Source organism: Mustela putorius, unplaced genomic scaffold, assembly GCF_011764305.1.
Source record: "Mustela putorius furo isolate JIRA1106 unplaced genomic scaffold, ASM1176430v1.1 tig00003987_pilon_pilon_pilon, whole genome shotgun sequence".
NCBI lineage: Eukaryota > Metazoa > Chordata > Mammalia > Carnivora > Mustelidae > Mustela > Mustela putorius.
In genome coordinates, this window is record NW_025422126.1 from 9109836 (window position 1) to 9132755 (window position 22920).

General features: G+C 44.9%; 1 protein-coding gene and 1 non-coding gene across 10 annotated transcripts in view; one reads left to right on the forward strand and one right to left on the reverse strand.

Annotated features, from left to right (window-relative positions):
- Positions 1-22920, reverse strand: part of TENM4 (teneurin transmembrane protein 4) — a 575238-nt gene that overhangs the window by 178022 nt on the left and 374296 nt on the right. For all 9 annotated transcript variants that reach the window (XM_045071344.1, XM_045071343.1, XM_045071342.1 and 6 more), the window contains 3 exons: positions 13013-13183; positions 5694-5908; positions 3792-4002 (listed from right to left, as the gene is read on the reverse strand). In XM_045071344.1, the coding sequence (XP_044927279.1) occupies positions 3792-4002; positions 5694-5908; positions 13013-13183 (597 nt within the window). The remainder of the gene's footprint in view (positions 1-3791; positions 4003-5693; positions 5909-13012; positions 13184-22920) is intronic.
- On the forward strand, positions 11581-11688 carry LOC123389616. Its single transcript, XR_006604238.1, has one exon. It is a non-coding gene; the product is annotated as a U6 spliceosomal RNA (small nuclear RNA).

Sequence of the window (22920 nt, forward strand, 5' to 3'; positions counted from 1 at the left end):
AAGAATAATCACCTCACTGAGTTATCTAGAGGCTTAAAGAACATATTTAATGCCCTTTGTAAACGGCACCACTGAATTATATTTTAGTTGCTTGTATATATCTGCCTACTTCATTCAATACTTGGGGTCAGCAAGGCTACCTGCCCCCAGGGGACCCAGGACCAGAAACAACATTATCTTCAAATTCTGGATCTCCACATAAGAGGGAAAAACTGTTCTTTGTGAAAACAGCTGCTCTCTTTTATTCTAAAACTTACTCAGTTTCAGAGAGAGAGAGAGAGAGAGAGAGAGAGTGTGTGTGTATGTGTGTAAATGTAAATGCATCCAGTTCAGAGGGAGCTCAGTCAACATCAGGTTTCTGTGTGTATATCTTTATGTATACAGTTATTAAAGTGCTTTTAGATTTTTTTCAAGGCAGAAGATAAACTCATTTAATTTAAAATCATCAGCTGGATTGCATTAAATGGAGGGAAAAGCAAAAATGTACACAATACACCCATTTGTTAAATTAAATGCAATTATTTCTCCTGTTACTTAATTACAAACAGACATAAATACCCTGGATTCTGACATCTCAGATCTTCTTAAATTCTAGATCTGCGTTTCAACATGTAATGAAGGGAGGGTTATATTCCAATCTCTGTGTTAAGCAAAACTGAGACCTACAGCTGTATATGGGGACCATAATGAGTTCACTAAAACAAGACCCAAACTTTTAATTAACCTGCCAAGACAAATTACAACTCACAGCTCACAGGTAACAATCACAGACAGCTGAGACTCAGCTGACATGGACTCTTGGGGAGAGAGGGATTAATAGCAACATCAGAATCCGTCTGTTTTTGTATTAAAGAAAAAAAAAAGGTATTCATTAAACAATCACTGTAGCTTGAAGGAAGACAGACAAGTCCAAAAGGCAGCAAGAGAAAGGTGGGGGGAGCAGGACGGTGGAAGAGGTTATTGGCGACTTCCACTGGCTGGGTGCTCACAGGGCCAAAGCCTGTGCTAGGTATTTTGTACCTACTCTAATCTTCACAACAGGGATTGCAGAGGACTATTATTATTTCATTTTCCATATAAGAGAAATGGGCCTCAGAGAGGTGACCTGATGACTATGGTCACAGAGCTACGGTGGGGCGGTTAGGGGAGGAAGGAAGAGAAAGCAGTGCTCATGAGGCACTTGTTTTCATAGCTTAGTTGACAGACTACTGGAATCAGGATTGTCTGGGCTCTACCTAAGGCTTGGCGGGTCATAACTCCTGGGGACAGGGCCCAGGAATCTAAATTTTAGACCAGCTTCCTGTGTGACGCTTTATACAGCAATGTCTGAGGCCATTCTTAAGACACCGTACCCCTTGCTACTCAAAATGCGGTCCACAGATGAGCAGCATTGCATCTGGGTGCGGGTCAGATGTGTGGAACCTAATGACCCAGCTGCTGAAGAAGGACCTGTATTTTCACGAAACACCAAGTGGTTCACGAAGCCCCCAAAAGCACAGGATAGCCTCTCTGCTCTAAAAGATACTATAGGGTTAAGGGAGGTAAAGTCTGATTTTATCGTTAAGCTAAGAATGGGAGAACCAGAGGGAAAAGCAAGACTATCACCTTAATTATGGCAAAACAGGTTAGCAAGCTCTGACAAGCCACGAGTTGGCAAAGGTAGCTAACTATACCTATGTTTTAGGTACCTTCTTTGAGAGGCATAACCTCATTACAAGTAGCTTTCCCGGGGGGGGGGGGTTATTAATATCTTTTTATATTTATGCTCAGTTATTAAAAATAAAGACTTCTGGTTGGAAGACAGCTCAGTTCTGAGCAAGCATGATTGTGAGCCATGCCTCAGTGAAGTCAGGCTGTGAGACCACGAAGCTTCACTCAGGCACCGCTAACAACTCGATAGTCCATGCTGTTAAAACGAAGCCACTGTGTCCAGAAAGAGCAAAGAAACTGGGTCTGGAGCCTGGCAAACCCAACAGAGTGACAGCCTCACTGCTGGTGAGGACCACGAGTGGCTGCCCAGTACGGGATGGGGCTGCACCCAGAGCTTCTAGCTCCCCAGGAAGGAACCAGCAGGGGGCCAAGCAGAGGGAACGCCATGCTCTGGCTCATGGCTTTACCCACTGAGTCACCCTGCATGTCAGGGTCCAGGCTGGGGGCACAGATTACATTGACGTCCTCGCTCCTCGCCTTCAAGGCCCTCAGAGAGCAGCAGCGAGGGCAGACGCCTCCCAGTCAGGGACGGCACAAAGTGCTCTCTCCTCCCTGGGAGCTGACGTAGCCGGACGGCCCTCCACTGGCCTCATTTTGCCAAGAGGAGAGACCACGGAGCCTGCAGGGATAGCAGAAGGGTATAAACCACGCCTGCATTTAATGGGAAGGTGGTCTCTGCCTGGACACTAATGGCAAAATGGCAAATGAGAGGGAAATGGCCTGACCATGATGACTGCTGTTTAGAAGAAGGCAGGGTTTTTGGGAGTTTTAGGGATCCAAGGACCAGATTCAGAGGTTTTTATTCAACTCCGTTTTCCATGTCCCAGAGGCTCCCAGTCAAGGATTGAGACAGGGTTTGGAGGTGAACTCTATACCACATAAAGCTTTTCATTAAGCAGAAACCCTATTTCCAAGCATTCTGGCTAGTGGAGTTTTATTTTCTGTAAGTTTTATTTTCCTGCAGGGGATTTTGTCTCCAGGCTATGTCATAATGCTTCCAATACAAACTCAGAATAAATGAACCACTGAGACTACTGTGTCCTATGGCCATCTAAGGAGGAGACAGAGTCTACGGGATGTGCGGGTAATTCCTCAGAACAAGATGCTGCGCTCCCCAGACACTGGTAGGCTTGTGGAGTGGCCTAGGGGCTCACTCTGAACTGAGGGCTGTAGCCCTTTTCCATGACAAGGGACAGAGAAGGTGTTAAACCCTATTGCAAACATCAGAGCTGGCTCTGGTGTCAGAGATCAAGGCGTCACTGTTTTTAACACAACCTGTCTGGCTGATTACATTGTTCATCCAGACCTGTGCTCTGCTATTCTCATTCTCTCTCTGAGCCTTCATCTTCTTTTCTCTACTGCCAGGGACTGTTAGCTCCAAAGGCAAAACAAACAAACAAACAAACAAACAAAAAGCCACACATACTCAAAATCAAAACCCAGGGGGCACCTGGGTAGCTCAGTGGGTTAAGCCTCTGCCTTGGGTTTGGGTCATAATCTCAGGGTCCTGGGATTGAGCCCTGCATCAGGCTCTCTGCTCAGCAGGGAGCCTGCTCCCCCCCCCCCGCCCGCCCTCTGCCTATCTCTCTGCCCGCTTGCGATCTGGGTCTGTCAAATGAATAAACATAATCTTAAAAAAAAAAAATTAAAAAAGAAAAACAAAAACCCAAATCACGAATCAATGCACTGAGCCAAAGAAGCTATACAGGTGTGTGAGAGAAGTGACAAGAAGAGATGTTGCCTCTATGTGGCTGGTCAGACAGGGTTCTGATCTCATTGTCAGTTCTACCTCTTGGTTTCAATGTAGCAGCTGGTGCACAGTTAACACAGGAAAAGCAGTAGGTAACAGCCCAGAATAGCCTGCCAGCCCCTCCTGCCATTCCTCCCTTCCCTCATTTCCCTGATTCCCACTTCCATCCCGTCCAGCAAGCCCAGTCAGGATGGACTCACGCCAGACTCCAGGTGGCATCGACAACTGTGGGCAAGATGCATTCCCTTGTTGGCTCCAATCCACAGAATCCCCAGTGTCCTTCCACCCAAAGAGACAAGATCCCACAGACCCCAGGGGAGGTCTCCCTTACCAACAGCAGTGGTGAGAAAAGAAACCACTTCAGACTCCTTCCCATCATTGTAGAAAGCCAGGTGCCAGATTCCAGAATCCAAATACTGGATGAAGCCAGTCTCGTGACTAGATGGGGGGACGACTCCCCGAGATTGGTGCTGGGGTCCCTCCAGGCTACGTGCCTCTTGCGTCAGGAGCCTTCTTCCATCCAGGAGCTCTACAAAGTCAAACTGAAGTACAAAGTGGGCACAATTAGCATGTGTCTGCTTCACCATGTGCTAGATTCCTTCTTCACACTTCTCCTGGGGAGCACACAAGAAACCCAACCTGGAGCAGGCAAGAAGGCTAAAGCCACATGCAGGTTGATCAACCAAATTTGACTCCTTCCCAGACCCTCGTTTTACATGGTAATAGCCTCTAGATTCCCTGTGAGTGCAGCATAATTATAGTGAATGAGTTTTTAGTCTCATTTTTCTTTAATTTGGTGTATATGTGGGCAGTCTTCATCTGGCTGAGTCTGTACCAAGATGAACATGCTTTTCCAATGGTGGGCACGTCATGATCGGAAACCTGGCCATTTAATGACTGCACCCCAGCTCTGCAAGGGATGGCGGGAATCCCAGGGCTCAAGGACCCAGACTGGAACACTGGATGTGCCTTAAATGTCAATCAAGTGCAAATGAAAATGTGATTTGTATCCATCTTCCTGTTATCAAGGATCCTTTCTAAATGCTCCAGTTTTAGCAATCAGTTTCAGGGGACTTAAACTGGATTAGCTCAAAATTCTATCAATAATTGCATGCTGTGTCAGATACAGTGCTGATTGACCAGAACCTGCTAGCGTGAGACCCAAGAGAACTCACTCACATGGTGTTAACAACAGGCAGGTGGTTAAGTCCTACTGGTCTACCAGCAAGCAAACTGAGCAATTATGTCTCCTAGCTATCTATCCATCTATCCACCTTCCTATCTATCTTTAAAAAAACAAAAAACAAAAAACAAGATATCTATCTACCTACCTAAAAAACCTATTAGTTTTTTTAAAAAACCAAGATATCTATTTTATTTCACATATAAATGAAGTCCAGGACTAGGACTGCTCTTCTACAAAGAAATCAGGGCCACAGCTTTATTTTCCTGTGATTCTACCATCAGCAAATACATTTATGTAGCTTTTACCTAGCAATCTTCCATAACGACTGGGGCTACGAAGCCTGCATGTGGCCTGGGGGTATCTGATAGATGCCTCTGATTTATGTTACTCCAATCCCAGAGCTGGGAGGACCTTACCTTACCTTACCAAGTCTGTCCTTTACCCCTCATAACTGGTAATTGGGAAATCATCCTGGATGAGTCGTCAGGTATTTCTGGTGTGCATGGGTCAGGGTAACTGTGAACCCCCAAAGGACAGAAGGGATGTAAGAGACTAGGGAAGTAGCATGTCCTCTGAGCCAGATCCTGCACTGGCTGCCTTATATATGTTCTTCTAGATTCTTCACAACAGCCCTGTAAAGTGGATATTGGTGTTGCCACTGGAGAGATGAGAAACTTGCTGAGTGGATGAGTCCCTGGCTGGAGGCTTCGTTGCTGATAATGAGAGGATTCAAACACAAGTCTGCCTGCTTTTCTCTTCAGGTTACATTTCTTGGATTGTTTAACATAGGTGACTGTGTAACAGTAGAAAGGCTATTGGAGTATTTCCCAAAATTCCCTTTTCTTAAAAAAAAAAAAAAAAACAGGGATAGAGCCCTACTCATCAGAAAGTTAGGGTCTTAGAGAGGGAAATGGAGGAATGGGATATCAAATACACGAAATGCCCCTCAGGCACAAGGCTCCAGGGGTAAGTACTAGGCTTCCTGACTTGAGGTTAAGAGGCGGGACAGGAGCCCACGGTGAGCAGGAGATGTGGCGTTCTGATTACCTGAGTATGTGAAGGAGGAAGGCCTTTTCTGCCATAAATGCCAACCAGAGCTGCCTTTCCCAGAGACACATTGAATTTCAGATGCACAGGGTGGTCTATGAACACCTGAGATCTCCAGAAAGTGCCAGGAGGAATCTTCTGGGAAGCCCGTCTCCCCACGTCGATTTCTCCAGAGTCTATAAAACTGTCCTCTGGAAAGAAACTACTGGGCTTTCCTACCAAGACACAGGGAAGGGAAGACAAAGACAGCACAGTTAGCCACAAGTGACAATCGGGGTCAGAGCCCGTGAATCGCAAGACTGTCCTGTGCCTTCTGCGCTTCTCTCCATGACGTTCCACTGCCAGCCTCCACCCCCACTCCTCAAGGAGGAGTAAGAATGTCCAGAACCTTTTTTTTTTTTTCCCAGTGATGCTCAAATTGTTCTGCTAAAAATATGCATTCTTCCAAAGCAGCATGGGTCCTCCCCAAGGGCCATCTGTATACTGCATAATTCCACAGCTTGTTAAGATATATTTTGATCCCCAAAAGAATCATTTGCGGTCACAGGAAAATAACTTTTGAGTGTGTGTGTGTGTGTGTGTGTGTGGTGTAAAAGCATGAATGCTAAAACAGGAAGGATAGTGCAAGCAAGGTGTTGTTATTAAATTTCCCATTCAGAATGGTTCCCCTAGCAGTGGGAGGCAGTGGGAAGTTGAAGAGGTATTTTACAAGTTTACATGTTTATGTCTAATTGGAAGCCAAATTTTGAGGTTAAGACATGTCGAAGAGGATTTATGTCGGGAGCAGGAGGAGCAGGAGTAGAGTTGGGGAAGAAGAGAAAGGGAGGGTACTTCTGAAGGGAGGGAGTATTTCTGAAAAATGCTTCTGAGCCTTGCATGGAGGTCTTCGAATATCATTTTTGTGCTAAAATTGGGGGAGGGAGAAGTTGTAAAGCTTTGGGAATTTCTCAAGTTCAGGCACAAAGCCTATGACATCCTTGGAAATTCAACCCGGGTCCCTGATCCTGCAGATTGCAGGGGATGGAATCAGATATATGGTCCCTTGCCCGTTTCTGTCACCAGTCAGGAGAGTGACAGCTTTCTGGGGGGGGCACCTGAAGTACCAGGAAGGAAGGCGGCTTATCAAACTTCCTCTATTTAGTAATTAAGCACACTCACATGTGAAAACTATAAACCCCACTTCCTGCCAGACATCAGGCTTCTGAGGAGTTGGGAGGGGACAGAAGGAGGTGACTAGGATGTTAGAAGACCACCCTTAGGACATCGACAAGCCAAACTCAAGCCAGTAGACTACATCTTATTTGTCATAAGGAAGCACCCCCTGGGTATCCAGATTTATTGTTTTGTTAGAGATGTTCGAAGGGACACTTTAGAGAACAAGAATCCATTTGTAAAGAAAACACGTTTGTGGGAACTTTTTTTTATAAAAAGCATTTGGGGAATAAGAAATTAAAATGTATTTTTTTTTCCCCTAGCTTTGTAAGATTCCTTACAAAGCACATTTGATGCTGAAATGGAGCTTGGCAGGGCATTGTTGTAGTCATAAAATATTTTACTGTTTTAAATAATAAAATTCAATTTAAATGTTAAACTTCTCCATATGTTATCATTCCTTTACAAACTCCTAGGCAGAAACATCAGGTTTTTAGCTTCAAACCATTAAATGTTATTTTAATTAAAAATATGCCAACCAAAAAAAAAGTTGAAATGCATGCTCTCAATAAAAGCACCACTAGTATTCTGTCATTAGCATGGGAAAGAGCTTGCATTTGATTCCTTTATGGAAGGAATGTGCCCCAGACTTTTACCTTGAAAATGTAGACACACACAAACCACCCCACTGTGGTTCAAAGTTCAAAGACAGAAGCCAAAATCACAAGGCATTAGGATGGAAGAGAATTACTTTCACATTCTTATCTGATTTGGGGGCTCCCAAGATACCACAATTCTTATGTATTCTAGGTAGAAAAGAGCATACCCTATAGCTTCTAATTCTGCTAAGGATGCAGAACTGAGTTTCCTCCCAGCCCGAGACCGCTAATTCCAAGGACTCGTTTCCTTTGTGAGTAGGTGGGAGTCAGAGCTGATGGGATTTCAGAATTGTCTGCATTCAAGTAATTCCTGTGTCTGAGAAGAAATACTGAATGCTTCCCCCACAGTTTGGCACGCCGTCGAGAGCACCCTGCTTGGCTCATTTTCCTCTCTGGTGAGCATGTTTTTGGGAGACAGCTCTTCCCTCAGCTAAGTTCTGAGCCTCACAAGTTGGAGGCCAGACCTGAGACTCTCTCCAGAGGTCTGCCAGACCAGATAGCACAAGTAAGTTGGCTCTTTCCCCAGGGGGTGATAAAAGGGGAATATTTTTTTCTAGCATTCTAGTATTTTACCAATGTGGGACCAAATGGTAGAAAATAGTTATCATTGGTGTGTATACACAATCAAATAAAAATCATAAATCTGTTCTAGGGCACACTCCTCACCAGGACCTTGACTCTTTTGGCTGAGTCTGTGAGGGCCCCTAGGGCTTCTGTTCAGAAGTGGCCTTCATGCCGGGTCACTCTGTCCAGATTCTTAGAGAAGGAACCACAGCCCAGCCTAAAGTCGATGTTTTTGAGGGAAAAGAAAATCCCCATCTAGGGATTTAACCTTTATCAGTCCTCTACTCTGGTCCCCAGTGGTCCCCATGCTGGACTATACAGAGGGATGAGACGGGGGCTTTGGAGGGGAAAGAACTGCAGCCCACCGAGCACCTCTGCCTGGTGGGAGACATGAGATGGACTGGTCTAGCAGTTGTTCAGAGTGAAGCCACACACCCTTCATGCCTTCCTCGTTCCAGATCCTACAACCTAAGACTCTTTGTTCTTCATTCTGAGCACCAACCAGTGAGCGCTAAGATAGAAACCATCTCACTTCATAGTAAGACCTACCAATGGTAGAGGAATGAGAGATGGTCGAGGGTGGAGGGAGTTGGGGGAGAGAAGTCCTGGGTATAAAATTATTTTTATGCCTACCACATTCTGGAAAATAATAGTGATGACAAGAACAATATCAATAATAGCAGTAGTAGTAATAGTTATAAATGTAGCAGTAGTAGTAGCTGTCCTTTACCGCTCTGGGCCCCTTCAGGTACACTAGTTCCGTTAATTCTCACACTAATAAGATGTATGTACTGAGGCTCAGAATGCTTAAGAAGCCATTCGGAGATAAAGCCACGTGGGGTTTCTCTTCATTTATTAGAATATGGCTTCTTAAAGCATTAAATTGATAAATGGTTAATTAAAACTCTTCATAGATACTCTCCATGGGGGTAGAGTGGGCTGACCCTCTTTAAGAGTAAGAGCCCAACTAAACTCACAGCCCCAGCAGGGTAACCACCAAGGTTAGGCCTGGCAGATCCAAAGCCCACTGAGCATCATGGGGTACAAAAAGTTGACAATTTTTATGAGGTAGGAACCCACAAACAGGACCCAGAGTTAAAGGGCAAGAGTTGGTATCTCAAGTCATTTCTATGTAGGACACTATGCAATCAGTGGGGGCCTCTAGAGACATAACAAACAATACCAAGAGCTTCACTAAGAATGAGAAACCCCCAAATGTGTGATCAGGTTTCATAAGGCAAGTCTTACTGGTAACAGTCCTGTTCTTTGTAAAGATATGCAAATTCAGTCTTCCTCTAGCAATGGCCCTACAAATTGGCAACCGTGCCTATAAAAGAAATTTCTCAACAAACTACTGGAAATGACTGGATGGCTCAGCCAAACCAGGAAGACTTGGAAGAAGTAAAACTCCAGGAACTTCCCAGTCATAGTCCTCACTTTCCTGAACTGAGATCCATCTACGCAGGGTTTAAATTCCTAATCAACTAACACTCTCCCCTCCCTCCACCTCTCTGGTTCTTTTCAATGCAATAACTGGCACAAAGAATCCTTTAGTTTCCTTAGCAACTGCTGGAAATTTACTTGGTTATCAAAATAAGCCGTTCCATTTTGGAGAGCCCGGCTGAGCCTGTGTGCAGCAATCTGCATGGTTTAAACTGATGGGCAATTTGGATTTCACTGCAGACAGAAGAAAATGCTATCCCTAAGCCCACCAATTCAACCATCAGAAATGCTTGTTTATTCAAGGCTTTCCCCCCTCTTTTCCATTAATGTGTAACATAAGTTCTTGTGGCTTTACTGCGAAAAGTTGCCACATTTGGTTTCTGTCCCACAGCACCCTGAAATGGTTACAGCCACTTTGCAAATATAGTGTAAATTGCAGTTTGATGTGACACTCGAAGATAGGATGAACATTTAAAATACTGGGCTTGTCGTAAATTTCACTTGTATAATTAAAGAATATATATATATATATATATGTTCTTTATATACATAATTACATATTATGTAATTATATATATATATATATATCTTTATATCTCTATCTATATAGATAGAGATATATATCTTCTTGAAATATTCAAAAATGCCCCAGGGTTTTTGAGGGGAAAATAGTCTGGATTTCTGAGATTCTAATAACTGACATGAAATGGTTTAGGATTTCAGTGAATGAGAAGAAGTCTACTTGTCTAGGTGTTATCATCCTGGTTCTTACAGATGAAGAAATGAAAGCCCAAAGAAGGAGTAATCGGCATATGTTAACAAAGCCAATAAATGTCAGGGCCAGGATTCAAACCCTCAACAGTCTGGCTCCAAGGCCCATTTATTTTCTTTCCATCAGGTCACATTCCCTCTCCCATCTCTGTAGACGGGGCTCTAATCTTAATTCTGGAATCAGCTCTCTTCTCTGATACCCTCAGTAGGGACAGGAAATATGTACTCTATCAGTGTTAAAGACTTTTCCCCTTGAGAAATGGCTAAGGAAGTAGATTTTTAACATTACAATTAAAAACATAAACTGTAGACACTGGTTTGACCAGGGCAGAAGAAATTAAGAACCATGTGGTCTCACATAAACTGTAGGAAGCTTTGTCCTCTGTTTTTCCAGACTGATGTATTTTTTTGTCACAGTAATTGCTTTTGATGCTGACCACTTTCTAGCACTGCACTGCATTGTAGGGGTTTGTAAACAGGATTTCCATTTGCATTAGTAATGACAGATAATCCCTTTAAGCAAAAATACTCCAATTAAAGTAAACCAATAAGCTGGTGCAATTTTATTTTGTCTCTTATCTGCACCTCCTGCTCCTTGGGTAAAACAAAACAAAACCTAAAAAAGCCACAAACTAATTTCATTAGAATGGGAGATTTCAGATAGATCCAACTCCTGCTTAGAGAATGTTTGATAGAGATCACGGAGGAAAGAAAATACATTTTGCTAAATGAGACCTTTTCCCAAAGCCTCGAGGGTTAAACATATCTTAAAACTGCATTTGTACATGCTGATCTAAAGACTGTCCACATTTATGGTATTCATGTATGGCATGTGACACTCTAAACTGACAAGGGAATCACAAACCGATAGCCAGGACCACGGACAGGGCTGACCTGGAAAAAGGTTCTGGAGCCCCATCTGGCTAGTCTGATAATTCCATTACCAATTTCATATGCAGGACTTGTGAATTAGAACTAGACCTTGGACATAGTTTAGCTCAATAGCATCCTTTTAGGGAGAAGGAAAATGAAGCTCAGAAAGTCTTTCGAGGGACTTGCTGAAGGCCAACTCAAGTGGCAGCAGCTGGGCTTGAACTCAGGGTTCTTGACTGCTAACCCAGAGCTCTTCCCATGGCCCCTCCATGCTCCCTCCATGTTCTATGAAAGGGCAAAGAAAGTATAACTTATTCAGTGTTTCAATTCTTAAAATATCTGTAAGAGAAGACTGGATTTGCCCCCAGGGAAAGTAGGTAGGAGTTCTGGTTTTGCTCCACAGAAATGCTCCCACTCTTACTTTCCTTAAAACAAAAACAGGTCAAGAATTGGTTTTGCTGGAACATACAGAGAATATTAGCATAGCCCTTGCACAAGATGACATGCGAATTCATGAAGTGTTCCATATTTAAAAAAAAAAAAAAGTTGATTTTGGCCTTCAGGATCATTCGCAGGTTCAGAGTAGCTACTTGAGCCAAGCCTATGGTACCCTGTTAACCAAACTGACTCCTGGAAGGCAAATCCTTAAAGGGACAGGGAAGCTCAGAAGCTAAGACCCTAAAGTGAACTAAGACGAGATATAAGCAGTCAAGGTTGGAGGCAGACATGACCACTGTGCTGACAGGTTAACACCTGGGAGATAAAACAGGGCACACCAGGTACAGGAGAGGGAGGCCCACACCTGCCCAGAATGACAATGAGACTGGCTTATTAGCGCAGCCATCTTTCCTACTACCGTTTCTGTAAGTCTCTGCCACTCTCGGCAGACAGTGAAAGAATCTGTCAGTGGCATGTTAAACCTTTAAGAAATTCAAAACATGGGTCTACCAATGTCCCATTTAAGGATGTCAAACTCCAAATGTCATCACCACTTCCACTGTTGATGGAAAAATATTTATGTCTCATTGTACAATGGGATTTTTCACCTGTATCTCCTTCAGAGTCTTGTAACCATTGGGTGAGTCAGGGAGGACAATTTTGGGAGACAGCAAGAGCTCTGGAGTCATCCGCACCTGTGCTCCTATGCCAAGCTCCATTACTTGCTGGCTATGCGGCTCTGGTCAAGTCAATTAATGTACCGCTTAGGTTTTGCATCTAAAGTGGGTGTAAATAATTACACTTACCTCACAGGATCTCTGAGAGGATTAAATGTGAAAAGCTCTTGACAAAAAGCTTTGAACCAAACAAACCATATAAGCACTAATGATTAATGTTATTGCAGATGAGGAAACTGGTGGCCAGAAAAATTAGGTGACTTGCTTAAGGTCACATGGTTGGTAAATACTAGAATCCCTCAACTGGTGTTTCCATTACACCACAAAGGTCCAAGACCAAGGGTATTTCAATGATAACATACCGTCTACCCACTTAACCACACCCCTGCTCTGGAGATGCCCGTTCACCCCCAAGAGGTTGCTCCAAAAGGGCTCATCTTGATCCCACACCACCAAAGCCAGCCACCCCAGCAGTGTGAAAGCCCACAATGCTTCCCTCCAGGCATGAGATGGAATACTGCAGAGCACCATGACTGCTGCCCAAGCCCCGCTATGAGCTCACAGTGACAAGGAACTGAGATGAAGACACAGGCAGACGGGCAGCCGGCGTGGAGTGCAGAGAGGTGGAGGGGGAGCCAGAGCACGGAGCTGTGAGTCAGGCACGTGACGCATGGAATGAAGACCTCTTCGGTTCAAAGGCAGACACAGAGGACTCACGACACGGACAACACAGCAACCCTACCTTCTGAGGCTCCTTTGCCTTTCCTGTCAGGGATCTCTAACCCAGTGCCCCCTGATGGATACAGGGAGACGTCCGTTGGCACAGGCCAACTGCTGGCTGTGTCCTCCGTGATCTCATACATCTGCCCCTCCATCGGCTGCAGGTGCCAGTTTAGGCCAAACAGGTGCATGGCTGTGGTGAGCAATGAGAAAAGTCATCTTTTTCTGCCGGAGGTGGAAACGGAACTCCCAAGCCACAGGGGAGGGCAGGTGGGGTAGGGAACGCAGGAAAACAGTTCAGCTCAGTTCAACAAGCCCTGAAGAGGGTTCCTGCATGCCAAGCCCTACATGGGGGCCTGGGACATGGAGATTCTCAGGGCCCAGACTGTGCCCTTGAGGGCCCACACTCTGGAGGAACTGGGGGAGGAACAGTGATGGGGGGAGGTGCATGAAGTCTTGTCCTTCCGCTTCAAAAGAAAAATAATCTGGGGGAAAGTTTGCAACTTGAATCACAAAGGATTAATTTCACTAATATAAAAACCATGCCTACAAATAATAACCAAAATCCAACAGCTCAGTAAGCATATAATATGGACTATGAACAGAGAGTTTACAGAATAAGAAATAAAATTGGCTCTCAATCATATGAAAAGACCCTTGATATCACTCAAAATAGAAATGTAAGTTAAACTTTGAAATACTATTTTTCACATATGCTTTGGCAAAGTTAAAAAAAAAAAGGTTAAAATTATACAGCATTGACAGAGAATAGGAAATAAGCACTCTCATTCTTTGCTGACGGGAGCATAAGTTGTTGCAAACCCTATGAAGGACAATTTGAAAAAAGCTACCGAATTTATACCCTTTACCCTGGGACTCAAAAGTTCCCAGGGTTTCTAGAAAATTCTAGAAATTTTCCTCCAGATATACTCACGTACATAATAAATGTACATACAAGGTTATTCACTCTAGCACTGTCTGTAGTAGCAAAATATTGGAAACCAGTCCACCAAAAAGGGGCTGAGAAGTTACCTTCATGAAATATTCTATGCAACCATTAAAAAAGTGTGTGTGGAAGCTCTTTGTATTTTTCTGAATAGTGTATCTGAATGCAGAAGAGTGTGTCTGAAATACTATCTTAGGGTTAAAAAAAATCCTATATATGTATAGAACACTTCTGAAGGAGATGAAAGACATTGGTTACAGAAGGTGCAGCCTATGACAGAAAGAGATGTTAAAAATCAGGGATAGGAGAGAAATCTGCTTTTCACTCTGTATCTATTGTACTTTTTTATTTTGTAGAATGTACATGTATTTCTGTTTTAAAAACTTTCTCTGGGGCGTCTGGGTGGCTCAGTCGGTTAAGTCTCTGCCTTCCGTTTGGGTCTTGATCCCAGGGTCCTGGAATCGAGCCCCATGCTTTTCCCCCTTTGTGCTGCTCCCCCTGCTTGTACTCTCTCTGCCAAATAAATAAAAAAAATAACATCTTTTAAAAAACCCATTTTTCTAAGGTATCAACTGCTAAATAGGCTTGTGTAACAATCTAGAAAAGACCATAAGATGCTCAAGAATGGACTTGTCCCTTAACATACATGATGCTGGAAAGGCTAGGAATCTTGTTTACAAAAATGTCTGTGCATAATGTCTGCTTAAATCCTATCTTAGGACCAAGACTTGTCAATGATCCCTGTTTACCTCTTCCAGGAGGCCTGCCCTGATTCCTCATATACAGAATTAAGCAGTATCTTATATACAATAACACTCCTTTCTTGTACGATGAATATTTTCTAGAAGCCCACTCTATACCAGGACCTATGGCTGACTCTGGAGATCCAGGACATAATCAGACAGCCCTTGCTTCCATGAGCTCACAGTCAAGTGGGGAAGATGGACAAAGAACCAAATCTACTCAGAAGGACTAGAAGGCCCAGAGGAGGGGGTGGCTGATCCACTAAGAGAGCCAGAGGAACCAGGAAAGGATGTATAGAGATCTGAAACCCATAGTCATTAGGTTTACTGAGGACCGACTGCATGCCTAGAAGTGCACTGGGAAATTTGTATAGCTCACATCTAATTCTTAAGGCAGCCCTGCCAGACCCAATGTGCAGATGTGCATATTAAGTCTCTGAAGGTTAATTAAGATGCTTACAAAACTATGCTTCACTGAGCGCCTGTCGCATGTCAGGCATTGAGCTGAGGGCAGTAAATGCACTATTTCCTTTGATTCTCACAAAAATCCTGAAGGGTAAGTAATAATAACCCCATTTTACAGATGAAGAAATTAAACACAACGACACTGATGAACACAGGGAGGGTTAAATGTCTCCATGTGGCAGAGCTTAGACTAGAACCTGCAGGTATCCAAACCCTATAGTCAGACCCCTGCAGTCTTTCTGGCCTGAAGCCCAGGCTCCCCTGGCTGGCTTTACTGAGCAAGGCAGGCCGGTGCAATAAAGACAACACCTTCGGGCTGCCTGGGTGGCTCAGTGGGTTAAGCCTCTGCCTTTGGCTCAGGTCATGATCTCAGGGTTCTGCAATCGAGTCCTGCATCAGGCTTTCTGCTAGGAAGGGAGCCTGCTCCTTCCTCTCTTTCTCTACTTGTGATCTCTCTCTGTCAAATAAATAAAATCTTGGGGGCGCCTGGGTGGCTCAGTGGGTTAAGCCGCTGCCTTCGGCTCAGGTCATGATCTCAGGGTCCTGGGATCGAGCCCCACATCGGGCTCTCTGCTCTGCGGGGAGCCTGCTTCCTCCTCTCTGCCTGCCTCTCTGCCTACTTGTGATCTCTGTCTGTCAAATAAATAAATAAAATCTTTAAAAAAAATAAAAAATAAAAATAAATAAATAAAATCTTAAAAAAAAAAAAAAAAGACAACACCTTCCACACATGCGGCCAAGGCTCGTAAGGAGGGCTCTGTGAGGAGGACCCAGACCTGGGTTGCTTGGTCTGCTTGTGGGAGGGGTAATTGCTGGGGGTCTTGAGGGACTTTGTGGCCACCTCTAAGACACAAATAACCTTGTAAAGGAGACCAGAACAGCACATCCTTCTGACATGTAGTCCACACACGAGCCCGCCAGGGAACGCACACAAGCTCGACTCCCGTCTGGAGGGAGTGCTCTGTAACAGAGACAGAATCAGACCCTTCACTTTCTCTTTGGTCACTGCCAGGCGGGGGACAGTATGCTAGACCAGAGGGGACGAAACTGGTTTGGGATCCTATTGCCATTGCCTAGCTGCAACCAAGAAGTGGGGAGAAAACGCTTGCAAAGAATTAGTTTTGTCATATGAGATCATATATGGCAAAGCACTTTGTAAACTGTACATATGTGTGGGGACTGCTGTCTTTTCTAACCATTCTATTCAGACTGTTAATAATAATGATACAAGAGCAGCTGACATTTTTTGAGCATATGCTAGGTCCTGGGCACTAAATGAGGTGTTCTAGCCTGCTCCCGGCTATCTCTGTGTAGTTGTCAATAATAATAAAAGTTCACTTGTCTGAAAGAAATGAAAACTCTGCTCTTCCCAAGACTGAATTAGCTCCCATTTCTGCTTACCTTCTTACTGTTTTAATCTATATATTGGCAACTCCAAAGGTAATGGAGAAATTGTTTGAACGGAGGACAACTCGGATACGTGCAGCTAAATGAGCAGTGCTGCTTTCCCCATTAGAATCAATTATCTCATCTAACTGTGCAGAAGTGCTGTCTTGTTAAAGGTCATGAGAATTAAGTAATCCCAGAATGAATAGAACTCTCACAGCTTTGGGAAGAGAAACATTTTTATTGTCAAAGCTTTCTCTTATTTTTAACAAGATGCAAAACCAACTCCTTGCTTAAAAAAATACGCTGAGGGGGAAGAAAAGCCAGTGGAAAAAGTATTAGAGGTGAACATGATCACAGGATCTCGTGTCCTGGTGAAGTTAATTAGGGCAGGACAGCCCCTGGTTGCTTGCAGGGAGGTGCTGACCCAAAGCTTCCTCTCGGCCTTGCCCCGACTACCCAGAATCACAGGGGCCTCAGACAACTGTGAGGTTGGCCACACCCTCTGCTCCTTCTCACCACCTGGGAAAGCAAAGTTCTGGATCCAGCGCAAACCTGGGCTCTCTCGGAAGACTCAATCGTCTAGAAACAGTTTTGGAGGCTTGTAGGTAGGGAAGTAACCATGGGGCCACCAAGAATCAGCTTCCAAACGCAGGGTTAAAGGTAATATTTAGAGAGAGAAGCGGGATGATGTGGAGACAGAAATGTGACATTCAACTAGGAATTGTCATTTTACAGCCAAAACAGAAGAGACTCTTCCTCTCTGCTCTGTCTGAACTACAGTGGTGCTAGAGGGCCCTCGATTCCTTGACTGTACTGTGGGCTGGCTGGCAGACTCTGTAGTTCCAGGGTATGGCAGAGGGGAAGAGCGAAGGAACAATTTGCTTTGCTCTCCTCTTCCTAAAGGGCAGAACACACGCTCAGCCACAGACTGTCCAAGGAACACATAAGCTCAAGCAACCACTCTTCTTTTTTCCTTGAACACCGTCAAAACAGTAATAGCAAAACAGAACTCGGAATCATTTGCATGTGGATTGTGGACCCCATTTTCGGACAAACAGCCTTGAGCAAAGGAATGTGAGTGACTGGGTGACCCACCTCAAAATACGCACAGGCCCTAAATGACCACTGCACTACCTACAACAAGGCGCAGTTACCAGAGAAGGGAGAAAGCAGTTCCTCACCATACCACCTCACCCCCCTCCCCCTTTAAATGCAGCCCTCACCCACTGCCTCTTTGTAGGCAGCCTGTCCTGGGCTGTCCTGCCCCTGCGGGATTCAGTCAGCTTCTAGCTCCTTTATTCTGCTGCCGGTGAATCCTTTCACCACCAGCGCCACCACCGGCTTCCACCGGATCCTCGCCCCCACATTTGGGGCCCCCCATCCGATCGAGAGACACCCCATTTAGACACCGCTTGTACTACACGGCGAATGCCTTAAATTACCCAGTTTAATCCTCATGTAAAGACAGGCTGAGAAATCATTACTGGGGACTGTACATGGGGAAAGTGGAATAACATTAAAGCTACAGTGACATGCTCTGATTTCCTCTGAGAGGTAAAGTAAGTTACCCAACACCACCAGTCACCTCTTCCTGCCCAGCAAGACATAAGTGATGGCCGGGAAAGTGCAAGCTCCATCCTGACATTTTTAAGAAAAAATGCCCAATAGGTGTTCAGACACGGAAGCCACCCCCCACCCCCAGCACCCAGCCAGCAGGAGGCGATTAACAAAGTCATTAGGCAGGAGTCACGGATATGAGCACAGCAGCTAGTATACATCTGAGACTAGTTTCAAAGTCAGGAGCCTGCGCTCCCAACTGAAGTTTCCTCTTTTCCACTGTTTTACTTTAAATATAAGATAAAATATGGGCAACATAGAACCGCCAGCAAAACACCAAACCAAATTAAAACAAAAAACAAAACTAAAAGCTGCCACCACCACCACAACAAAAAAACCACCTCAAAAATGGCTGAAATTGGGGCACCTGGGTGGCTCAGTGGGTTAAGCCTCTGCCTTCGGCTCAGGTCATGGTCCCAGGGGCCTGGGATCGAGTCCCGCATGGGGCTCTCTGCTCAGCAGGGAGCCTGCTTCTCCTCATCTCTCTCTCTCTGTCTGTCTCTCTGCCTATTTGTGATCTCTCTCTCTGTCAAAAAAATAAATAAAATCTTTAAAAAAAATGGCTGAAATTAATGTCTGGGGGGACCACTGGTGATAATAACTATTTCTTAGCCCCCAGCTACCTGAATAGAAGGCATGCCATCTCCATGATTTGAAGTGAACAGCCATGGATCCAAAAAATGCTAAGTACGAATGGCTTTTGCCAGCCTGCTCCAGGGGTGAACCAGACCAGTGGTTCAGACAAACAGAAGTTGTAATGGTCATTTTCCCTGTTTCCTGAGGAACCGACAGTAACCACTCACCACCAATGCATTTCCCGGGATTATCTAAACTACACTTTGTGGCTTGTATTTATAATTGTTTGTGCAAAACTCTCAAGTATGCTGAAAGTGACCTAAATAAGAAAGCTGATACTGGTTTCCCTTTAAATTACTTTGTAATTCCACGAAAAGGTGAAAAGATGCTAAAGAGTTCAGAAGAAGGCTGTGGAAAGGTAGCGGGTTCACAGGATCACCCACACTGAAATGTTAATGATTTCTGAAAGCCAACAGATAGGGTGGGGGAAGTTTCTTATTCCCTCAGCTCTGGTCAATCTGATCCCGGGGTTGACATTTTCCAGTCGCCTTTTCCTGCCCAGCAAGACATAAGCGATGGCTGAGAAAGTGCAAGCTCCATCCTGACATTTTTAAGACAAATGCTCAATAGATGTTCAGACAGGGAAGCTGCCTCCCGCCCCCCTGCCCCAACACCCAGCCAGCAGGAGGCAATTAACAAAGTCATTATGCAGGAGTTGCCAATGTAAGTACAGCAGAGTTCCCCTGTCACGGTGCACGCTTCCCTTCCTTCCAAAAATCTAATGCACGAACCCACTTGCATCAGTAAATTAGCAGCTCCTGGTAGTGACTGGAGAGGGTTATAAACCACAAGGAACTGTTGATTCAACTGGAGTTTCTGGTTTCAAAAGGCAGTAGGAACTGACCCAGTGATGTGGCTTCCACTTTTCTGTTTTAGATTAGTGTTCAGTACTTTTTTGTCTTTGTTTTTTTTAAATTAATAATGTCATTTCTGTAAAATCTAAGTCATTGGCATTCTTTGACGATGGTCCTCTAATGGGGAAAACAAAAACCAGATAAGAACTGCAGCAATAAGGGGGCAGAGTTTCATTCTCCAGGTCCCAGACCTCATTTTGCTACAGAGCCAAAACATGCACAAGTTCCAAACCCAGAGGTTCAAAACACGGGGCTGCACACTGCTAGGCAAGAGCTGAAAATCTGGAAGCAACCTAGATGTGTGAAAATAGAACGACTTAGCTGAATTATTCTATAGGTACCAGTTGGAATGCAATGCAATCATTATACAAAAACGACTATGACCACCAGCAGTGAGGGCAAATGCTGGTGATAGAATGTGAAGAAAAAGGAGGCAGGACTTTTTGCTGACTACATCTCTGCATAACCAGATATGCATATAAGCAATCTGGAGAGACATATGTTAAAATGACATCAGACTTTGAATTGTAATGGTAGGATTATGGACAAATTTTCTTCCCTCGCTTCCAAACTCACTTTAATGCTGTCTTTTTTTTTTTTTTTTTAAGATTTTATTTATTTATTTGACAGAGAGAGATCACAGGTAGGTAGAGAGGCTGGCAGAGAGAGAGGAGGAAGCAGGCTTCCCGCCGAGCAGAGAGCCCCATGTGGGACTCGATCCCAGGACCCTGAGATCATGACCCGAGCCAAAGGCAGCGGCTTAACCCACTGAGCCACCCAGGCGCCCCAATGCTGTCTTATCTTAAAGGGAAATTCTACAATGCAGTCTCAGGAGGAACAGGTAGAAAGGAAGGGTGACAACCCGGGGAGGAGATCCTCCTTTTGAGGACATGCCATGTGTCAGACACTTAAGTAAGGGGAATTATATATGTTATTTCATCCAATCCTGATATAAACCCTGAGAAATTACTATTATTCTCACCTTCTGATGACAAAACTGGAGGCTCAGAGAGGCTGCAAGACTTGGCCAAAGACACTTTCCAGATGGGAAGTGATAAAATATGTGAACCCAGATCTGATTGATGCTAAAGTCCAGGCTCTCCTCTTGATACAACCGCACTGCTAGTGAGTTACAATGCCTGCAGCTAAGTTACAATTAAACATAATTCAAGGCAAAGCCCCTGCTGACAGCATAGCCAGGTTTGCTTGTCTGAGACAGTTTGTAAAAAGGGGTTCTTCTCAGGGACAAAGCCTGGGGCCCCTGTCCTTCCACATCCTGACTACCGGAGGCACGGCTGACGCCCCACAGTCAAAGCTGCGTACATGCTGGTCCAAGTTTGGGTCTCTTCAGAGCACTCACAGCTGGGTCGTTTACTGGTTTCATGACTTTGCACAAATTATTTCACCTCTCTGGGTCTCTGTTTCCTCCTCAGCTACACGAAGCTAGTAGGATCTGTCTCAAAGGATTAAGTGAAATAATGCATGTATTTTGCCAGGCACACAGTAGGAGCTCAATAAATGGCATCGGTCATCACCTTTTTCATTTTGCTACACTGATTTTCCTAACTGCTGTATCTGCGGGGAGATCTGTTGAAGCCAGCCGCTGTACCACATTTTTCTTCTTTCTGTATATTCCTTCTATTGCCCTTTCCATGCCCACCACGAATTTCTTTACACCGAGGGCCCTTTGCTCTCATGCTTCCATTAGCTGACAGACTTTGGCCACAGGAACCAGAGATATTTGTCTAGTGGATAAAACAGTTTTTAAAAGCAGAGTCGCTATAAAGAAACCTGACAGGATCCCACTGGTGACTACGTGGGACTAATTTTAAATCAAGTAAATATATTGCTTTTCTTCCTGTCTCTGGATCCACCTGACTGCAACAATCAGGGTTACTGTCTCTCACCCCCAAATTAAGTGTTTTCCGGAGAATGGACTCCGGTGCAGTTAAACATTTTTCTGCACCATGCAGTGCTGAGGGAAAGGGCTTGCTGGCCGCTGCTCAATATTTCTGTAAACCAAAGGGGGGGTGGGTAAGAGGTTCAAGCACAGCCGGCCTCAGAAGAGGGAGACAGGCACTCCCACTGTCAACGCAGAGAAACAGTGACATAACCGGAGGGCCCTAGAAACCGTTAACACGGCAAGTCATGGGGGAACCAGAGCTGGAATCTTATTTGTACCGAATAAACTTGCAGTAAGAGTAAGAAAGCTGTCTTTCCTGGGCACCTTTCAGCCCACAGGCTCTACTAAGACCTCTTCTCTACATAACTGATTTAGGGGCAGGTCACCTCCACTGACCCTCGGACTCCCTCTGCCCGGTTACCCAGCCTCTCCCTACCCTCCTCCCAGGTGCAGTGGGGAGGAGCAGCAGCTTTGCCGCCAGACGGCCCTGTGCTCTTTCTCTGGTTCTTGTCTTCTCGGTGATGGGACTTGGCTGATGGTGAATTAACTCTTCTGGGCCCCCCTTTCCTCATCTTTCAGATGGTGGCAATAATACTGAGCTCCAGGAGTTGGGAAGACAGTGTATGAGATTATGGTGCTTGGTATTTTCTCAAACAGACGAACCTCTTTGTTCCCATCGTTTTCATCGCCATCATCATCATCGTCACTGTAACTATATAGTGAGGTTTGCCCTGCAAAAGGGACATAAGGGTATTTCTCGAGGGAGCTGAGAAGTCGAGTTTTTGCTCCAGTGTTGGGGGGTGTTGCAAAGATGGGAGTTACAGTCACAGGGATCTGCGCCCCACTCGCTGCACAGAGAAGACCCAGACTTGACTTGAGCATCTGGGCAGAGCCTGGGACTGCGCTGAGCCCAACTCTCCGGCTTCCGGGTTCAGAGTTCTTCCCACTAAATGCAGAAAAGCTGTGCTCAAGGCCTGCTCTTCCATCAGGCGCTGCACTCCCAGATTAACAGGGTTGTTTCCTCGAGCCTGAAGTAAAGGGAGCGAGCCAGTGGGACAGGTTACGTCAGGCCACCACGAGGCCTTCCCTCCAGGGCAAGGATTATTCCTTTCCTTTCTGCCCCTCAGCACCAGGCGCATGGGAGTGAACACAAGAGGGAGAAAAGGAAGCAGGCAGACACCATTAGGATTATCATTAAAACACTAACCCAGTATTAAAATCGTACCATGTGCATGGCATAATGCTGGAAGATTGACATTTGTTGAATCATTTAATCTCCCAAACTTTTTAAGAAAGATATTACTACTAACTTCATTTTATGGATTAGGCACCTCAAAGCACAGTGACAAAGTAGACACCACTCTCATCTTGTATCTC